Here is a 20388-nt window from a genome sequence, read left to right as displayed (position 1 = left end):
GTCTAAGCCGACGGTGAGTAGGAGTCGGGCAGGCCAGGAAAGGCAGAGAGGCACGTCTTGCGTACCGCCGAGGTCCTCGGACAAAAAGGACAAGCATGCTCGTTGAGGACAAGGGCAGGCTGAGTGCAGGCCGAAGGGGCAGGAGCTTGGTGACTTGTCCGTGGAGCGAGAGGCAGAGCCTCAAAACAATTTGGGACTTGTGGGCCACAGGTAATCAGTCCCTGGAGGGTTTCAGGCTGGGGAGTGGCATGGTCCCTGGGAGCTTTGGGAAGAGGAGCAGGTGCCCCAAGCAGGGCCCCGAGGAGAAGGGAGGTCATGGGATGTTGGCCTGCATAAGGCCCTGGCGGTGGCAATTCGGGTGTGGACTTGGAAGGTGAGAAGGGGTGTCATACGGGAGGCCCAGGATCTGGGCTTTGGCAGCTGAGGGGATGGGGCCCAGGAGGATAAACAGGGTGAGTAAAAGGATGAGTCCAGGGTGGGACATGGTGAGGGTAAGGGGTCCAGAGCTCTGAGAGGCCCTCATGGAGCTGCTGCTGCAGGACCCCAGCTGACCTAGGGGAGGGAAGAGGAAGGCAGCTCTCTACATGAGCGAGGAAAGGGGACACTTGGAGCTTGAGTCAGCAACTCCCTAATTTAATCTTCACAACAATCTCAGGAGGTGTCAATTGTCAATCTTCTTCACTGCACAGATGGGGAAGCTGAGGCCCACAGAGGACAGGGCCCCTCTGCTGCACCCTCTATAGGAAAGTAATGGCTCAGAGTGCTCTGTTGTCCTCTTCTCCCAGGACACAGGTGGCTAGCATGGGAGGGTCACTGCACTGGTTCCCATGCCCTTCCCTGTGGCCAATCTTAGCTAAGGGGTGGCTGAGGGAGGAAGGCTAGTGCTGGTCTGTGGCCTTGGCTGTTCTTCCTCCTCGTGCTCCTTAGCTGAGGCTCTTCCCTGCTAGCTGGCAGGGCTGGTGGAGGACTCAAACCACAGGCTGCAGAGGGCCGCCCCAGGCCTCCGCACGGGCTCAGAGCAGCGTGCAGCTGCAGCAGCGGGCCTCCATGGCCACCAGCAACACCCTCAGATTGCGCGGCGTGTGGGGCGGGTAGCGGAGGTCGTTGACCTTCTCCATCCTGGGGCTGCGAAGCAGGCAGGCGCGATGGTGGGAGAAGGTGTCGAAGGAGAACTTGCCGTGGTACCTGCCCATCCCGCTGGCACCTGCCCGGTAGCACAGAACACAGGGAGGGAGGCGCTCTGGGGCAGCCCAGGAGGTCATCAGACCTGGACTCTGTCAGTTACATACAGTGGGACAAAAACAGACTGGCCTCACCTCTCTGGGCCTCAGTTTCCCCATCTATCCAGTAGCTAATTATGAGGCATTGTGCGTAAAGGGCTTGGCCCCGACTCTGGCACCAACTAGGGACATCAAGAGTTGGGACCAGATAGGCAGACAGTGGTCAAGAGAATTGGTTCAAGAGCCAGGCAGCCTGGGCTTGAATCCTGGCTCTGCCAAGAGTTAGCTGTGACACTTTGGGCAAGTGACTGTGCCTCTGTGTGCCTCAACCTTCTCTGTACTGTGGGGTGAAAATGGTACTTACCTGGGTGTGGGGGGACTAAGGGAGTGTTCAGGCCTATGGACACAGCAAGCACTGTGTTGTTATGAGTCCTTCTCAGCGTCTAGGTAGGGAGGCCAATAAGGACCCAGGGAGTGCAGGGGACACAGCCTAGGTGCAGTTAGGGGCTGATCAGGGAGGGCTTCCTGCAGTGAGTGAGGCCTGCCCCTCAGGATGTGGAGTTAATCATGTGAAGAGGGTGGGTGGGGACTTGTAGGTGGATTGGGGACACCTGGCATGTCAGGGATCTGTGCAGAGCTCAGGCTACTAGAGCAGCAGTAGGGACATGGAGGCCAGAGCAGGACCCCACAGCTAGAGCAGGAAGGGGGGCTGGTTTGGTGCCCGGGGACCTGGGGGAGGTTGTCCTCAGGGAGTAGCAGGATCAGATTCACTGGCAAACAGCCATGGCCTCTCCCCAGGCATGGGAGGTGGGATGAGGAGGGCTGCAGACCGGAATAGGGAGCTGGGCAGGGTCTGGTGGAAGGACCCAGATGAGAGTCCAGGCCCAGGACTCAAGGGAGGGAGTTGCAGAGCCAGGACAGCAGCCTTCTGGATGCTCCTGTGTAACTGGCCACTTTCCAGGAAGGGTGCAGGTGCATTTGGGGCAGCTTGCCAGGTCCTGCAGCCATTCACTCTGATGCTGAGTGACCTCAAGTCACCTCTGGCCCTACCTGTTCACTGAGGAGGAAATGGGAGACAGCACCCTGGATTGCACAGTCTGTCAGTTCATTGCCAGGTCTAGCCCTGAGGTTTCCTGACTTGCAGACCAGGACTTTGCAGCTGTGTCAGAGCTGCTCTGGGGGACAGAAGTGGCATTGGTGCTTACCTGGACCTCCCCAGGGAATGGGAGCAGGCAGCAACCATCAGCAGGGTAGAAATGGGGTGTGATGCCAAGGACTGAGGGGTTGGGGCAGGGGTTAAGAAGCTGGCAGCTAAGAAGCAAAGAGAACACAGCAGGGGGTCTGCAGAGCAGCATGGTAGATGGGGTAATCACAGTTACGGTTTCTTTAAAGACCCACTAAAATTGTGTATCTATGCAAAGATGAGTCCAAATACTATGGGGAGGGGAGCAGAATGGAGGTGCGGGGGTGGGCCATAGCCAGTGAGGAAAGGCACCCTTCCTTGTCCCTCTGCACTGAGGCTGGGCTGGGACATTTCTCAGTGAGGATGCATGCAAGTGACACATGGAGTTCATTCAGGAATGGTGAAACAGGCAGAATGGCAGTACCTACCCACTCCTCCGAAGGGCAGGCTGGTGAGCGTCATGTGCATGAAGCCGTCGTTCCCACAGAAGCCCCCGCTGCTGGTCCGGGCCAGCACTCTCTTGACCACCTGGGAGAGAGCAGGGTATGTGCCAGGCCACCCCCTCGGTGAACTCAGTGACACTTGTCTTGCTTCAGAAAGGGTCTGAGGCTACTGTGTCAGCTGAAATCAGGGCAGTGGTTATGTACTGGCCACCCATCAAGGCTCTGATTTGGGACATGTTTCCTGAGCATCTGCTTCTGGCCCATGCAGAGTGCTGAGGACACAGACCCAGCCCACTGGGGAGGCAGGAAACCCAGTGTCACCTGGGGACATGGAGAGTGTAGTGGTACCTCCAGTGCCAGGTAGTCAGGGAGATGTCCTGGGGAGGGACGTGATATGCCCCCATCATGGGGGCAGAGTTGTTCAAAGCGGCAGAGCTGAGGGGCTTGCGTGGTGTGAGCACAGGGGACACAAGACGTGCGCAGTAGTGTGGTCAGATTTGCCCTTTAGAACATGAACTTGGCCCTTGCTTGACTTAGTGGGGACCTCCTTCAGTCTATAGGTTTATTTGAAGAGTGGTAGGAAAAAAAGATTGGTAGACACCACAAAGTCACTACACAACAACTCCACTGTAATATATTTAGTTCCAATCAGTATGAGAGCTGGGTCAGGGCTTGTCTGAAGCTGGGTAGGCTGGAACCCTCAGCTTTGGTTCAGACATTGATTCGATGCATGACACAAGCCTTGCCAATGAGGATGCTAGTAGGAGATGATGTGAAAAGCAGCAGAGTGCTTCCCAAGGAGTAAGGCAAGTCATGTGTAACTTGTATCTTGGGTGTGGCTCTGTGTTCTAGGATCAGTGCTGGGTGCTCAAAAAAGTGTGAAGGCAGATCACCCCAAGAAATTCCAGCATGCATGTCCAACCTTTTTTCTGCTGCACATTGGTAGAGTTGTCTTGAGGGTTCCAGCCTACCCAGCTTCAGACAAGCCCTGACCCAGCTCTCATACTGATTGGAACTAATGAAATACACAAACACTAAGGGAAGCTAATGAGCAAAAGAAAAGGTCTGTGCATGCTTTTTACGATATCTGACACCACAGATGGTGTGGGTCACAGTGTGGACATCCACGCTAACATTTTCTAAAGGTTAAAGTATCCAGATAAACTAAAGCTCCTTGGAGGAATGGCTGCTTCTAGAATTGGGGCAGGCAAAGACAAAATGAGCCTGAAAAGGCCAGTGCATGGCACCAGGACACAGGCGCTCCCAGTGCCAAGCTTGGAACAAACACGTAGCCCTGGGTTATAACCCACAGAACCAAATATGCATGAGTTCATAGTGGTCTAAATAAATAATTTAGGAGGCAAATTTTTTTTTTTTTTCTGTTTTTTGCAGTTTTTGACCGGGGCTGGATTTGAACCCACTACCTCTGACATATGGGGCCAGCGCCCTACTCCTTTGAGCCACAGGCACTGCCCTGGCAAATCTTTCTTGAACAATGCTTTGTTCAAGAAATATGTGGGTAGCTATTCCCTTCTGCTGACAGAGCTGCATTCCCCCACTTCCTGTTGACAGTGGACGACTTAAGACACTTGCTTCCAAAGAGTAAAGAAAGGGAACAGTTGTAATGTCCACTGGGGACGCTGGCAGACACACTGTGACTAAGTGGTGAAGATGAACCTCACCAGCCACGGAGAGGTCTTGTGCCCCTGACGTGATGTGAAGAGGCAGCCCAGGCCTGCAGTATTCTCGCCAAAGCTCCCTAACACTTATCTAATCCTGAGAAAAACACTGGAGGGCTGGGACTGGGGACACTGCACAGGAGAGTCGGCAGGCACTTCTCAAGCTGAGAGGCTTGGTTTGTGCCTGGTGGGATCCGTAAAAAGCCTAGAACGTGGTTAATGGTAATGACCAACATTGCTTTCTTAGTTTTGACCCATTTAAGGGCCTTCAAATGGGGAACATGGATGTGAGGTGTATAAGAACTCAGTAATGCCTTTGCACCTTTCTGTAAATCTAAGATAATTCCTCAATAAAAAGGTTTATTTAAAAAACATTGTTCAAATGAGGGGGGGACTGCCGGTACCTCTCTTATGTGTCTTCAGCACTGGTGGTGGTGGTGGGGGAACAGGGTTCATCCTGGTCAGTCCACCCACTGCTCACTTCCTAGCTTCCCGTGAGTCCCTTAAGAACCAGCAGGAGGGGTCACTGCAGCCACCAGGTTCAGGTGTGTCAGCAGGGACAAAGGAGGGACTAACCTACGCAAGCCTAGAGAAGGCCCTGGAAGCTGTCCCCTGAGAGGCCCAGACAGTGTGGGTGGGGGAGGGTGAGGCCCAGATGCTCCTAGGACCAAGGGCAGTGGCAGAGCCAAGAGGATGATCAGCCTTGAAATCCTGCACCTGCCCCCGGAGGGGCACATTCCCTCTGCTGCCACCATACCCACTTCCACACCAAGCCCCACCTGGCTGCTGTTGGAGAAGGCGTACAGGGCCAGGGGCTTCTCCCGCCGGGTGATGAAGTCGATGGCCTCGTCCAGGCTCCGCACATTCACGATGGGCAGGATGGGCCCAAAGATCTCCTCCTGCATCACCGGCTCTGTCTCCTGAACGTCCACGAGCACCGTGGGGGCTGCAGGCACAGGGATAGCTCAGCCCTGGGGCCACAGCCAGCACCCAACCTCCCCAGGAATCCAGGCTGTGGAACTCTAGACCTGACTTCCCAGGACTCCAGGCCTCAGATTCCTAGAAAGTGTCCCAGAGCCCCTAAGAAAGGGACTGTCGGGCTTCCCCAGCCTGTGGGGCCCAGAGAATCCCCCAATGTTGGTCTCACAGGGTGACGGGAACTTAGAACAGCACCCAGAATGTCCACACCACGGTGTCACCGTCAGCTGCTGAGCCACTTGGGCCCAACCAACTGTGGGGCTCAGGACGGGGCCATCAGTGTTGGGGACTATGGGGTCATGGCCTTATGGGACAGAGATGATGGGAAGGGGGTTTAAAGTCTTAGCACCCTGAACCGCTGGGGAGGGAGTGCAGTGAATCCAGAGCTGTGGGAACTGAATTTAGAATTGCATAGTCACAGGCTGAGGACTACAGCCAAGGAGCGTCAGCGTCAAGGATCATGGCACCAAGAGCCATGGCTCAGGGCTAGGCTGTGGCAACGGGGCTGAGGTTTCAGGCTCAGGCTCGTGGCCCAGCCCGGGCGCCTCCAGCATGGCAAGGTGAGTGGGACCCACCAATGTAGCGCTCACTCTCGTCGCTCTGGCCACCGATAGCCACACGGCCACAACCCAGCAGTGCCTGCAGCCGCTGGAAGTGCTTCTGGTTGATGATGCGGCCCAGGTTTGGGGAGCTCTGGGGGTCGTCGCCATAGAAGCGGGTGATGGCGCTCTGCAGGGCGGGCAGCAGGCGCTCCTGCATTTCAGGGCTGCACAGGATGTAGTCAGGGGCCACGCAGGTCTGGCCAGCGTTGAAGTAGCGGAACCAGGCCACACGGTTGGCCACTGTCTGTGGGTCGCAGTTGTCGTCCACGTAGCAGGGGTTCTTACCCCCCAGCTCCAGAGTGACGGGTGTCAGGTGCTTGGCGGCAGCAGTCATAACGATCCTGCCCACACGAGGGCTCCCTGGGCGTGGGTAGAAACAAGAGGGTCCCTTTAGTCACGTGGACCAGGTGGGATGGCCTGGGGACCTGCACCTCCTGGAGAGATGGTTGAGTCTGGTCGCTGCTGGCCTTTGCCTTGGTTTTCTTTGCTACTAGCTGCCACCCTGTAGCCCAGGACTCCGAAAATCCCTTCCTGGCCCCAGGTTCCCTGGCCCTCAGCTCCTGTCCTCCTCTGCATCTGGCCCTGGCTTACCTTGCAGGAGGCTCTGCTTAATGCCACGTGGAGCTCTCCCCACCTCTCCATTCTCCTTTGGAACCTTTGAGGACCCCTTATCACCCCAGGCTGGAGCCCAGCTCCTAGTCTTGTGATGTTTGGGTCTCTCTTCTCTCTGACCTAAGTCTGACAGCTCTGCCACCCTCACAACCTGCCTGTTCCTCCTCTCCTGTCCCTTAAGTGGGCTGGCTTGAGCCCATGCAGTTTGTCCCACATCCTCCCTGACTTGGCCTGCCCTGTTCTCTGTACTGATCTAGGTCTGACGATCTCCCTCGTCTACCCAGCATCCTCTGCCCAGACCACCTGGGCCTCAGGACTTCCTCCCCCGTGCTGCCTCATCAGCTGAGTTGGCCAAGCTTAGAGCCATGTGACCCACCGGTCACTTCTCTGCTTTCAGCTCTGCTCCTTCTGCCTTTGCTCAGATGTGCCCTGGCTACTCCCACCAGACTCCTACCCACCTCTGCCCTACCACACAGGGCACTGCTGCCCTTCCTCCAGCCCTGTTATTCTCTGTGCTTGCTCTCTGCCTGTCATTAACTCAAAAGGTCAAGAGGTTTTGTCCATCTAGTCCCTGCTGGATGGCAAGGGACAGACATCATCTGGCATGTGGTCAGCACTCAGTGAGCACCACGGGCTGGCCCCATGCTGCAATGAAGGACTTCCTGTGTTAGTTCATTTGCCCACAGGACAGGCCCATGACTTAGGGATTGCCCCAATTTTATAGGTAAGGAAACCGAGGCCCAGAGCAGTTGGAATCTCTGCAGATAGAAGAGGTCCCAGCTAGATCTGTCGGCCTCCACATAGGCAGCTGAGATACCTGCCCCCAAACTCCCGCTGGGCCTCCCTTCCCCCACTGTCCCCTCCCTGCCCTCAGTTGGGGGTGGGCAGGGCTTGTCCTGGGCTGGAGGCCCCGTCCGGAGAGGATCGGGCAAGACCATGGCTCTGTTCTGACCTGTACCCAGTGTGGGAGGCCTGCTGGGAGCCCCTCCTACCTGGTCTTCTTAGTCTTTCATCTCTTCTGGAAACTTGTCCTAGTCACTTGCAGCCAGTGTCAGTGCCACATGGGCACATGCCAGAGTAGTAGCAGGTGACCTCTGGCACCAATCTCAACAAGTGCTGGGGTACAAATCCCAACCTACCCCAATTCCAACCAGCATGGTGACCCCAGGCAGGGCACTGCGTCACTTCATTGCCCTGAGCCCCTAATCCCTCATCTGTGCAACCTGCAGAGGCAGCCGTGGGACCAATAGGGTTGCCTGTAAGGGCCTGGCACAGCAGAGGCTCAGCAAGGGCAGGTGCTGTGGTTCATAAGATTGTGGTTGGCAGAAGTAGGCTGTGGCCCTGGACATGGGACTCTGTCCCTTCCTGAGGGGTCCTGGGATCCAGGGCTGCTCCGAGCCTGGTTGAGAGAGGAGCAAGCCAGTTGTGGAGCCTCATGGCACCCCCAGCACCTGTCCAGCCTGTGTCCTCCTGTCTGGCTGCTGTCTCAGGCTCTTCCACACTCTCCCAGAGTTAGGGATAAGACCCCTGTGGGTGGGACTGGTCTTCCCTACCCCGGTTACCTCTGGCCAACCTCTCAGGCCTCACCTGTGAAGAAGATGTAGTCGAATTTGTGTTCCAGCAGCTGCCCGGTCTCCTGGGGCCCCCCCAGCACCACAGCAAAGCAGCTCTGCAAGGCAACGAGTAAAGGCTCCCTTGGGATCACAGCCCAAGAGTCCAGGGGCTTCCCTGCCCTGCCCAGTCCCTGGTCCCTTGCCTGGCCTGACCCAGAGTCACCAGGGGGGTGGGGAGCTCCCTTAGACCCAACCCAACAGGGGCAAGGTTGGGTCTGGCTGGGCTGCACAGAGGGCTGAGGCTAGCAGGGCAGACAAAAGGCAGACACGGATCCCTAGGGGACAGGCTCCTCAGAGGGAAACAGGCTGAGGGGCAGCTGGGACTCAGGTCTGACCAGCCCATAGTCCCTGCCTGTGTAAACTCCCTGTGCCCCAAGGCACGGCTCACCTGGTCCAGGTATCGGGGCAGCACCTCGGCCAGGACCTTCTCCATGCTGTTGCTGATCTCTGACGGCTTCAGCACCACACAGTTCCCTGCAGGGCAGTGCAGAGACAGAGCTGGGGGAGGCGTCACCCATTCCTGGTTTTCATGTACTTGTAGGGTGGGCACTGACCTCTCCCATTTTTCAGGGGAAGAACCTCGTTTAGAGAGGTGACATGACCAGCCCAAGGCCACACAGCCCGGGGACGGTGGACCAGACTTGGGTTATCTGGCCCCATGTCCTTCCTGGCTCTGTGGGTGGCCTCAACCTGAAGTGGGGAAGGATGGTGGGAAGGTGGGGCTCAGCTCTCACCTGCAGCGAGGGCGCCCACCAGGGGCACCAGCGTCAGGTTCAGGGGGTAGTTCCAGGGGGCGATGATGAGCACCAGGCCGAAGGGCTCCTTCCGGATGAAGGCCGAGTCCAGCTGGGTGGCCTGGGCCGGCAGCTAGGGGTGAACATGAGGTGCCCAGCACCCTCACCCTCTCACAGCCACCCCCACCCAGGGAGGCCACTGGTGAAGCAAATAGGCCTGGAAGGCTGCCCCCACCTGACGCCCAGCATGCTCACCAGGTTCTTGGGCACTCTCTCGTTCTTCATCCAGGCCCGCAGGTTCTTGAGGGCTAACGCGACCTCAACTTGGCTGATGGCAATCTCAGACACCTCCGACTCGAAGTCTGACTGTGGGGAGTGGGTAAGGTCGATAGGTGGCTGGAGCTCTGGGGACACACAGCCTCATTGAGGCAAGGTCTGCTGTCATTTTCTCATCCATTCCCTCCTTGTTCACTCACTGACATGAGCCAGTGCCTGCTTCCTGTGTGAGGTGCGGGCTCTGCACCCAGTGGGGCTGACCTTGCAGGGGAGTCAGCATGACTCTGAAGACACTGACAGCTCCATTAGGACTCGGTGGTGCTGTGGCAAGTACGGAGCAGCGTTGAGGGTGTCGCAACAGCTAGAGTGAGTGTGCATTGTCACGCAGGTGGTGTGCACGTTTGCTCTGTTTTATACAAGATGGCCAGTATAGGCCTCCAGGATGAGGTCACATTTGAGCAGTGATCGGAAGACAGGGAGGGAGGGAGCCTGTGGCTACCTGGTGGCCAAATATTCTGGGCAGAAGTCCTGGCACATGGAAAGGCCCTGAGGTGGGCATGAACATGTGCTGTTCCTGCTCAGCTAGGAGGTCAGTGGGCAAGGCAATGGGACCAGGTGGCCAAGCAGAGCAGGGACAGGACCGGACCAAGTTTTAATGTGTGGCCAGCTGTGACTTGCTGTGCAAAGATTCATCTGCAGGGCACACAGGGCACAGCCTCCCTGGGTAAATGCTGTCATTTCCTACAGGCCAAGGTCCAAGGGCATTATCAGGCTATTAGCCAGGAGTAAGAAAGAAAATTAATAAGGACATTGTCCCAATCTCTGTCCTGAGAAGGAGAGACCCAGCCAGCTGGCTGTAGGGAGCTGAGGCTGGGTCAGGGATGCCGGAGCCAGGCTGACACCCCACCCAAGGCATCATGCAGGCTCTCCTGCGTCAGAGCAGAGGGGAACAGGACAGGAGGTTGACAAAGCCCAGGAAAGGGGATGCCCTGCCCGGGTCACTCTACTGACCAGGTGCAAGGTCAGGGCCAGAGCTGAGCCCCAAGAGGGAGAGGAGTGTGATTTTGGAGAAAGACATCACACCCACCAGCACTTGCTCATGGCTGAGCCTGATGCAGGGTGCTTGCTCCTGCCCCGCCAGCCTCTTAGCCTGCCCACAAGGCTTGGTAAGTTACCCGGGACCTGCATGAGGTTTGGGCCAATTTACCAGATGGATGGTTTGGACCCAGCTAAACCCCATCACCTTGAGCTGGGTTCAAACTCTGACTTTGTGCTTCTTGGCTTTGTGTTCTTGGGTAAGAATGTGCCTTCTCTGAGCCCCCTTTGTGGATAACTGGCAGTGGCCACCCCTACCAAGAAGGGCTATTGGGGGTTAACTGAGAATGTAGCACACAGCCTGGGTAGATGCTGCCTGGGGCAAGATTGGCTGAGACCAGAGGGAGGGGTCTAGGTGGGTTTTCTGAACTGCCCTCCCTTTGTGGGGCCTCAGCTCCTATACTTGGGATGGGAAGGTGGAAGGGAAATCTGAGCTGGAGATAGAAAAGGGACCAGAGGCCAGGTGCAGTGGCTCACACCTATAATCCTAGCACTCTGGGAGGCCGAGACAGGTGGATTGCCCTGAGCTCACAGGTTTGAGACCACCCTGAGCAAGAACGAGACCCTATCTCTTAAAAAAAATAGCTGGGCGGGCGGCGCCTGTGGCTCAAGGAGTAGGGTGCCGGTCCCATATGCTGGAGGTGGCGGGTTCAAACCCAGCCCCGGCCAAAAACCACAAAAAAAAAAAAAAAAAAATAGCTGGGCATTGTAGCAGGCACCTGTAGGCTCAGGCAAGAGGATTGCTTGAGCCCAAGAGTTTGAGGTTGCTGTGAGCTATGATGCCACAGCACTCTACCGAGTGCAAAAAAGTGAGACTCTGTCTCAAAAAAAAAGAAAGAAAGAAAGAAAGAAAAGGGGCCAGATAGATAGTCCGGTCAAGTTTCATGGAGGCTGAGAGGTGGGGGTGGGTAAGTCCCCAGGAGCCCAGTAGGCTGGGGGAAGATCTGGACACTGTGGCCATCAAGGCACAGACCAAGGATATTTTGTCCACAGAACAGGGTCCTGGGGGTAGCCCTTTAGACAGCTGTGCTGAGGCAGGGGCTGTTAAGCAGGTGGGCCCAACTGGCTGAGGGTTGGGGGACTGGCCTCAGGGGAGTGTGCTGCCTGGGGTAATGCTCTGACTGCTGCTAGAATTGGGTGGGGCTGATCCCCTAGGGTTCACAGAGTGCCTATGATGCCCACTGCACCCAGAGTGAAACCCAAGTCTTCCATGGCCCATGTGGGAACCTACTCTCTTCCTGCCCCTCCAACCCTGCAGCCTCCCTGGCCCCAGAGCTGCTCCTGAAGAAGACTCACCCAGCACCTCCTGCGTTGGGGCCTTGGCACATGCTGCACCCACTGCCATTTTCCCAGTGTCCATGTGGCTCTTTCTCCCTCCTCCTTTATGCCCCCTTCTCTGAGAAACCTCCCTCACCCCACCCTGGCGCTGCTTTTCACCTTCACCCGGGAGTGTCTCCATGGCACAGATGTCACTATTTACTGTCAGATTGTCTCCCGCAGAGTTCTGCTCCATGGGCACAGGGACTTTGTTTCATTCTCTGCCGTATCCCCAGAGCCCAGAACAGTACCCAGCACATAGTAGGTGTTCAATCAATAGTTGTCGCAGGAAGGTAGAAACGCATGAAGGCAGGAGAGCGGGTTCTGGCCCAGGCAAGGAGCTGGGATGTGATGGGCTTTTAGTTCCCCTTCATGAGGATGCAGCTGTCCCACCCTGTCCAGGCTGCAGCACTGCCCCCTGACCCCGTGCCTACCTTGCGCAGGTCCTGGGCCAGCGCGTCCTGCAGTAGCTGCTTATTGTCCTGAAGGAAGCGGCTCAGGCTCCTGAGCTGCGCAGCCCGGAACTCAGCCGGCCGTGTGCGCCCCGTGGCGAAGGCCTCCCGTAGCCGCCGCAGCGTGTCCTCAAAGGGATCCATCCTGCTGGAGGGGTCAGCATGGACTGGACGGCCAGGGCTGCCCCTCCTCCCGGGCACCCCTGCCTCCAACTGCACCCACAGGGACTCATGGATACCCTACCCACTGGCAAATGCGCAGACCACTCCCTCAGCTGTGGAGGGGAGGCAGCTACAGGCCTGGGCGTCCATGTCCCCCACTTGTTCTGTCCCCCCCTGCTGGAGGCAGGGTGGCCTCACAGCTGCCTGGCCTGAGTGAACAGGAGTGTGATAAGTAGAGGGACATTCCAGCATCCGCCACCATCGCCACTGCTTTGGAACACTCCAAACAGAATTCTCTGTCCTCCCTGACCCCAGCCCAGGCAGGCTGGTGGTGGCTCAGAGGCCTGGGTGACCTTGGGTGGTAGACTCCTGTCCCCTCAGCTGCCAGGGAAGGGGGGAAAGAACACTTTGGGCCCCAGAGGCCCAGCTGCCCACCCAGCTCTGGGGCTGCGTTTAGAGGAGGAGCTGACAGTGGAGGTGAGGGGTGAGAGGGCGGTTCTGCCTCCATGCTGTCACCAGGGCTGGCAGGCAGGGTGGGGGCACTGACGTTCCCCTGGGCCCTGCCTGTTTACCTGAGGCTCATCAAAGGAGCGCTCTGACGCACTCATTGCTTGGCCTGGTGCCAAGGACCCATGGGGACCCTTTCCTTCTTCCTTCTGACTCCCTTTCCTTCAAGCTTCCCATCAGCTTGGCTGATGCCTCTTTCAGGAAGCCCACGCTGATTACTCTCATTCACTCTCACAGTGGCCCCCTCGCTCTGCTGCCCACCATGCAGGGTCTGCCAGTGACAATGGCTGGTTATACTCTGTCCCCCATCATCCTCTGCCTGTGGGCTGGGAGGCAGGCCCCTCTTGGCCTATTTAGCTCATCATTTGGGACTTGGTGTCCCAAACTCCTCATCCGTTAGGGGCAGAGTGATAGCACCTGCCCACTGACCAGGGTTTATGAAGGGTGAGACTGTGCTGACAGTTCTGAACCCCAAAGGCTACAACTGGGCATGCCTGCTCCAGCCCTGGGATAGCCTGGTGACTGGGGGCAGGGGGCTCCTGCTTTGATTGGGAGAAACTGGGCAGTTGCCTCCACATAGGACAGGCACCATGGTACCCAGAGGGGCCAGGCAGGTGACAAAGGGAAACTGAGTTGGGTGCGGTGGCTCATGCCTGTAATCTTAGTACTCTGGGAGGCTGAGGCGGGTGGATTGCTTGAGCTCTGAGTTCCAGACTAGCCTGAGCAAGAGTGAGGAAGAAAGATAGCTGGGTGTTGTGGCAGGCACCTGTAGTCCCAGCTACTTGGGAGGCTGAGGCAAGAGGATCACTTGAGCCCATGAGTTTGAGGCTGCAGTGAGCTATGATGACGCCATGGCACTCTATCGAGGGTGACAAAGTGAAACTTTTTTTTTTTTTGAGACAGAGTCTCAAGCTGTCACTCTAGGTAGAGTGCTGTGGCATCACAGCTCACAGCAACCTCCAACTCCTGGGCTTAAGCGATTCTCTTGCATCAGCCTCCCAAGTAGCTGGGGCTACAGGTGCCCGGCACAATGTCCAGCTATTTTTTGGTTGTAGTTGTCATTGTTTGGCAGGCCCAGGCTGGATTTGAACCTGTCAGCTCTGGTGTATTTGGCTGGCGCCTTAGCTGCTTGAGCTATAGGCGCCAAGCCAAAGTGAGACTTGTTTAAAAAAAAAAGAAGAAGAAGAAGGGAGACTGAGGCCCAGGAGCCAAGAGCCCTGGATGCCTCTTGAGTTACTGTCAGCCTTGTCTCCTGGCTCTGCCTCTTCCTGGCTGTGTGACCTTAGGCAAGTCACTCACCCCTCTCCCTCAGTCTCCTCATCTGTAGAATGGGGCGGTCACAGCACCTGGTATCATTGTGACTAAATGACACCATGCTGCATGAAGCACTTGCCTCTGTGCACACAGAATGTCCTCAGCAAAGGCTGGCCGAGGGCGCAGGCTGCAGAGTTTATGCTAAGCAGTCTGTGAGTACTCCCCCCACCCCCCACCCTCCACCCCCATCCCCGGCATTCTTTGCTCAGCTCTCACCCTCAGACCTCCCTGGCGGATGCTGGAGGCAAACCACACCTGCACCTCTCTTGCCTTTCATAAGAGTCCCTGCAGAAGCCACAAAAATGTAAGGCGTGGAAGGCAAGTGGTGGACCTGTGGGTAGGGCAGTGGGCAGGGGTTCTGTAGGGGTGTGTATGTGTGTGTCTGCATGGAACATTCCAGTAGCCTCTCTTAGCAACACTAAGGCCAGCTCACCCAGGGCAACAGGATGCACATCTCTCCTGCAGGCCATGAGACCTGCACTGTGCCCTGTGGTTGGTCACTCTGGACTGAGTGCCCAGCAGGGGACAGGGTGCTGGGTAGGACCCAGGGAAGCAGAGGAACCAAGGCTGCCTTCTGCCCAAAGTCTGAGTGGACCCTGGCCCTGGGGCCTCATAGGAGACCTGAGCAGCCATTGTTGACCCATAGAGCAGGGGACTCCTGAACCAGACCTGGGTTGGGCTGGACCCCCAAACCCACCTCCCCTGGCATGTTTTCAGGATGTGGCATGCCACCTGCCCTGCCCTGACCCTTCTAACCACCATGTAGCCTGGCTGGAGGGCCACTGAAGGAGATAAAGACCAAGGCACAGAGGGAGCCAGAAGCTAGCCCAAGGCCACCCAGCTCCTCACACTGGAAAACTGAATTCAGAAGAACAGAAGGCTTCCCACCCCAACTCCCCACCCTCCCAGCTGACACCTACTGCCCTCACTGGGCCCTGGGGAGAGGGGCAGCCAGAGTCCTCAGAGAAAGGAGTGCTTCTGGGTTGGGGTCTAAATGGCAGACCCAGAGCCAGGTGGACACTGGCATGTCAGCTGGGGTGGGGGCGGACTGCCAGGTGCAGATGAGACGGCGCACTGGGTTCCCTTCCCTCGATCCCCACCTCCTCGCTGCTGCTGCCCATCCCATCATGCTAGCCAGATCCTAGATCTCTTCTTGCCTCCTGAAGTCCAGGCCCGAAAGGCCCAGGGTCTCTGGCACATGGGCAGCTCTGAGATCTGCAGCTTCTGGGCACAGGTGGGCTGGGGTGGGAGTGGATACATCATTTGATGGTGAAAGACACTTGGAGGGGACCGGGGCAGGACCAGCCACTCCCCCTCAAGCCCACAGGCCTCTAAAAATAATAATCAGGTGCTGACTGTGCTAGACGCTGTGCCAATGTCATGCTTGCTGTGGGTGCCCGTGAGTTCTGGCATGGTGCTCCAGAGGGGTCTTGAGAAAGAGGCAGGGGAGGATGGGGTCCAGCACTCAGGTCTCCAAAGCATCATGGGAATGAACTTCCACCCCCGTCCTTGCCCACATGGCAGGGTCCCACCGAAGGATCCACTGAAGGACCATCCACAGGGCAGACCTCTGTTCTTCCCACCCCTGCCCATCAAGTGGGCTGGATTCTGGGGGAGGATGCTGTGCCGGTTCTCCCATTCTTCTGTCCTGGTTTCCTCATCCATACCACGGGCCGTCTCAGGGCGCCCTCCCAGAGTGTCATGGTCTAGGAGACCTGGGTTCAAATCTCCACTACTACATGCGTTAGCCAGGCTATGGGAGGGTGCTTGGTCTCTCTGGCTCACTCCCCACATGTGACAAGGAGCAGGGCCTTCTCCCCGTGCTGCTGGGAGAACCCAAGCACAAAGCTTCCTGTGAGGGACAGATGTACTTGACCCCTGGGGTGTGACCCGAGGTGACCTTGATCCAGTGTGGGTATCTGGAAGGCAAGGACATCATTCCGAGACCCAAGTTGGTGTGCAGATGTGACAGAGGGAGTGAGTGTGGTGAGCTGTGGGCCTCTGGGCCAGAAGGAGGGGGATCCTGGGTTGGCCTCAAAGCCCCACAGGCCTGGGTAGCCCAGGGTTTCTAATTCTAGTCCCCTGCCATTTCGGCTTGTTAGCAATTGTGAGAGCCCATTGTTTTGAGCTCAGCCTCTGCACCAGGCCCCAACAGACCAGACCAACCCCAAATGGAGTCACTCATGCTAAATGGCACACCATCAAACTGAAGCTTGAAGGAAGTAGTTAGATCCAAAACAATAGACCAGGTTTTCCTGAAAACAGGAGAGTCACATCTACAGAGTCAGCAAAATAATCTCCTCTGCTCTAACCCTTAATCAAAAGCAGCCTGAGGTAACCCTATGGTAACCCATCAGTTTGCTTTTTCCCATTGTTCTGCTTCAAAACCCAGCAGTCTTACAGGTCTGCTGCTTGCTCAGGGTGGGGGTGGGGCTCTCATTCTGTTTTATAGAATGGAGGCTGCCTCAATTCATGAATGAATCAAGAATGAAAGCCAATTAGATCTATAACTAAATTTCTTGTCATCTTGTCTTTTGACAGCCTTAACCTGGATTCTCACAAGGTCTTCCAAAGCTCTGGGCAGCAACTCTTCCCGTCCATCTCACTGCTTCACTTGCCAGCAGTGAACTCCCCAACTCCTTGGAGAGTTGGGGGCCGATGCAGCCTGTGGGAGGTTGTGCCCACGGCCACAGCTCCCTGAGCCACCATATCCCTCTGATGATAAGTGATTCCTGGAGGTGGGGCAGGTCTGCCTAGTCCCTCCTGCCCTGGACCCTAAGTTTATCACTGAGGGTGACTCTTTCCCAGAATCATTCACTGCTGTGTTCCTGCACCTACATGGTGGACACTTGTCCTCCCCCAAGGATAAGAAGCAAATTCCTTCCAGGGGCAGTCGGTTCCAGGGTTGGGTTCCTCAGTTCCCTTAGAGAGTGCCCAATAACCCCAACAAGGGGATAGGAAGAGGCCATGGCAGCCCAGCTTGGACAAATTGAGGGTCCTGCTGGTCATGGCCCTGGGGATCCCGTGGCCTTCCCTCCCTCCCCCTCCTTCTTCCTCTTTCTCTCCAGCTGCAGGCGGGGGACGCTCAGCTGGGACAGGGCCGCCTGTGTGTGTAGTCAGTGGCCAGCCCTGCCAGGGCTGCCTGCAACCTTGGCTACTGAGTGGGATCCTGGCCCTGACCACTGGCTCCCTGCAGCCCCAGCTGCCCCGGGGTACTGTACCTGAGGCCCTGCCAAGCTGTCCTCCTCCTGGCTGCTGGATCTGCCCTGCTGCTCTGCTGTTATGAAATGTCCAAGGCTGGGCCGGCCCTGGGGCGGGGCTGCCCTGGCCCTGTTCCCAATTTTGGCTCTGGGCCGCTGGAGGCCACACTGCCTCCCTCAGGCACCTCTACATCCTCTCCTGGGCTCCAGAGAAGGAGCCAGAGAGGGCCAACACCAGGCCAGGGCACACATCAAGCCCAAGCCTGAGCCTGGAGCCCAGACCAAGGAGAAGGAGAGCCTGGGCAGTGGCCCCAGGAATCACAGTTTGGGATGGGGCCCAGTGGCCTGGAATAGCAAGGAAAGCTCTGTCCCCACCCTCAGCCTTCCCAGAGGCCTCCCCGACCTGTGCCTCAGTTTCTCATCTGCAAAGTGAAAAGATAGCACCCCAAGATGGCTCCAGTCTGGAAATAACAACCTGAGGGCTGCACCTGCTATCTGCTCTGCTCCCCAGCCCCCTGGGTATCTGTCCTTCAACATCACCTGTGGACCACTCCATTTATGAAACCTGTCACCCCCCAAACCTGACATTTTACAAATGAGTAAATGGGTGCCCAGAGAGCAATGGCTACACAGGGCAAGAGTGGCAGGAATTCTCACTCTGGAGCTGGGACTGTGTCCATCCCAGATGTCTCCTCTGCCTCCTGGGGACGAGCACTGCCCTCCACCCTCTAGGACAGTGGTCATGATGTTAAGGGTCACTGTGGTGGTTCCTGAAGTCTCGCTTTTCCTCAGTTGCCAGAGCTGTGCCAAGGGGCCTATTCCCCACCTTCCCCACGGCCCACCCTGGGCACACCTGTTGGAGCCAGGACAAATGAGGATGGTGCCCAAGCAGCTGCCGGTGTCAGACAAGCAGGTGATTGGATTACAGGTGTGGGCTGAGGAACATCCTTTGTGCCACCTCCTGGGCTCACTGCCACTGCAGTCCCCCTGCGTGCTGCTGCTCCAGGTCTGCCTGAGATCCTGGCCCTGGGGCCTCTGGGCCGACCTGGCACCTGGGAGGTGCCCATCACTGTCACCACCTTCCCAGCTCCCCCGCCTACCTGGGAGGGCAGAGAGGTCTCCTGGTCCACGCCCACTCCACTTGCTTCTGGGGGATTTTGCTAGTCAGGGTAGGGGACTGCCAAGGGCCCTGTCCTCTGGGTAGGATGGAGCCCCCGCTGCCGTCAGTCACGTGGTTCAGCATGTGACATCCCTGCCCTGCTGCTCTCTGGAGCCCAGCCAGGCAGAAGCAACGGCAGAGCTGGAGCCAGGCAGGGCTGCGCCCAGGCTGAGCCTGCAGCTCTGACCCAGGGAGGAGGCCCAGAGAGGGGCAGTCACTGCTCTAAGTCTACACAGCAAATTGGGGCCATACGAGGAGGTGTTGGAGGGTGGGGAGGGTGTTATAGGATCCTGAGGGCTGAATTCAGGGAGGAGGTCCCCAAAAAGGCCTGTCCTGACAGGGAAGCCTCCTAGGCTGGGAGGCCATGCACCTCAGAGGCCACAGGGGTTGGACCCTCCTCTCTCTGGGTTGGGCTCAATGGGGCCTTGGAGTTATGTCCTTGTGGAGGAGAGCCCAGGGTAAATAGGGGACCCCGTGGGTGGGGTGCCACCAGGAGTCACTCTTAGAGTCAGCTCTGGTGGAGAGGGTCTCTACCGAGGCCCCAGGCCAGCCAGGTGGAGCAGGGTGGAGAGGGGAGCATAGAGGTACTGAAGTTCCCAGCTCTGGGTCAGACACACCTGTCTCTTCCTGGTCGCATCCACCAGGCAAGCGCTTCCCTCTTACAGCCTGGGTGTTCTCACGTGAGAACAGGCAACAGTTGGGTAAATGAGGTGATGCGGAAGGCACTTAGCTTGGCGCCTGGCACAGAGGTGGTTAGGTGAGAGGCCTGGTTCATATCCTGGTCCTGTCACTTATCTGTGTGGCCTCAGGTTAGTGCCATAACCTCTCTGCACCTCTGTATTCTCATCCATGAAATGGGATACGTAATAGTAAAACATGCCCCAGTGGTTGTGAGGATGGAACATGTCAATCTGTATCTGTGGGCCTGTACTCATTACCATTCTAAGGGCCCCCGTCCCCCTCTGAAGGTTCTGACAAGAGCCACTGCCAGGCTCCAGTGCAGGAAGGTGGCTCAGGTCCCTGCTGGTCCCATTCCCTGCCCTCCAGATAACCTCAGCCCCTACATCCTCTGCCAGGGCCCCTGGCTTTGGGCTTTCCCTCTGCTCCTGTCATTTGGGGCTACAGAGGAGGACTGAGGCCCTGAGAGGGGCTGGGGCAGCCCAAGGTCAGATGTTGCCAATCAGCTCAGGGCTCTTCCCCACCCCACTAGGGCCAAGAGCCCCTCTCCCTGGGCTGGGCCCCTTCTCCTTTGGCCCTGTGGGAGGAGGGGCCTGGCCCTACTGAGGAAGATTTGACAAAAAGGCCTTCAATGTTTCTACCTTTGGTCTCCATGCCCGGGGCAGAAGGGCAGCTTGGGGGGGCTGGACACAAGCCATGGCATCAGGTGCACTCATTCACTCATTATTCTTTCCCTCTCTCCCTTCTCAGACAGGGCTGGGCTCACAGGGCCTTAGACCTGCCTAAGAGCATCTCACTGCTTCATGCTTAACTTGCCAGCAAGCTCCTCAGCTCACTGCTAAGTGACCTGGAGCAAGTCACATCTCATTGGGCCTCAGTTTCCTCATCTGTAAAATGGGGTCGATTCTACCTGCCTCACAGGGCTGCTGAGAGGGTGAAATAAGAGCACATCTAGAAGGCACCTGAGAGACCCCCTTGGTACAGTAGGCGTTCAGTGTATATGGGTGCCTCATGCACTTCTCTTTGCCTTCCCGAGGGAGTGGTTGCCCCAGAACTTGTTCCTGAGGCTCTGGCCTGCCTTCCCTCCCCTCCTAGCTGGACTTGAAGACTGGATTCACCCTGCCACCAAGGAGCAGGCCCCCTTCAGAGGCCAGTGTGACCTGT

General features: G+C 57.2%; 1 protein-coding gene across 7 annotated transcripts; it reads right to left on the bottom strand.

Annotated features, from left to right (window-relative positions):
- Window positions 1-6: 6 nt before the first annotated feature.
- On the bottom strand, window positions 7-18600 carry ALDH3B1 (aldehyde dehydrogenase 3 family member B1). 7 transcript variants are annotated; one of them, XM_053560611.1, is made up of 11 exons: window positions 17409-17494; window positions 12187-12349; window positions 9320-9430; window positions 9065-9185; window positions 8719-8804; window positions 8305-8386; window positions 6079-6465; window positions 5305-5471; window positions 2832-2931; window positions 1317-1402; window positions 1075-1204 (listed from the first exon to the last, which is right to left on the bottom strand). In XM_053560611.1, exons 2-10 carry the CDS (start codon window positions 12346-12348, stop codon window positions 1356-1358), a joined length of 1263 nt encoding a protein of 420 aa, XP_053416586.1. In that variant the 5' UTR covers window position 12349; window positions 17409-17494; the 3' UTR covers window positions 1075-1204; window positions 1317-1355. The 7 variants fall into 7 exon arrangements, with proteins under 7 accessions (XP_053416582.1, XP_053416583.1, XP_053416585.1 ...); XM_053560607.1 differs by lacking the exons at window positions 1317-1402; window positions 17409-17494 and adding an exon at window positions 18488-18600 and having other exon boundaries at window positions 7-1204; XM_053560608.1 differs by lacking the exons at window positions 1317-1402; window positions 17409-17494 and adding an exon at window positions 18488-18598 and having other exon boundaries at window positions 7-1204; window positions 12187-12352.
- Window positions 18601-20388: the final 1788 nt, after the last annotated feature.

Source organism: Nycticebus coucang, chromosome 14, assembly GCF_027406575.1.
Source record: "Nycticebus coucang isolate mNycCou1 chromosome 14, mNycCou1.pri, whole genome shotgun sequence".
NCBI classification, from domain to species: domain Eukaryota; kingdom Metazoa; phylum Chordata; class Mammalia; order Primates; family Lorisidae; genus Nycticebus; species Nycticebus coucang.
The sequence above is the reverse complement of the archived record's forward strand: the minus strand, read 5'-3'. Positions and strand labels throughout refer to the sequence as shown.

Coding starts and splice junctions, on each gene's coding strand:
- ALDH3B1 (XM_053560607.1), bottom strand. CDS start 12,348: ATGGATCCCTTTGAGGACACGCTGCGGCGGCTACGGGAGGCCTTCGCC. Junction 8,805..9,064: donor GGTGGGCGCCCTCGCTGCAG/GTGAGAGCTGAG, acceptor ACTGCCCTGCAG/GGAACTGTGTGGTGCTGAAG. Junction 2,932..5,304: donor CCTTCTCCAACAGCAGCCAG/GTGGGGCTTGGT, acceptor GCTCTCTCCCAG/GTGGTCAAGAGAGTGCTGGC.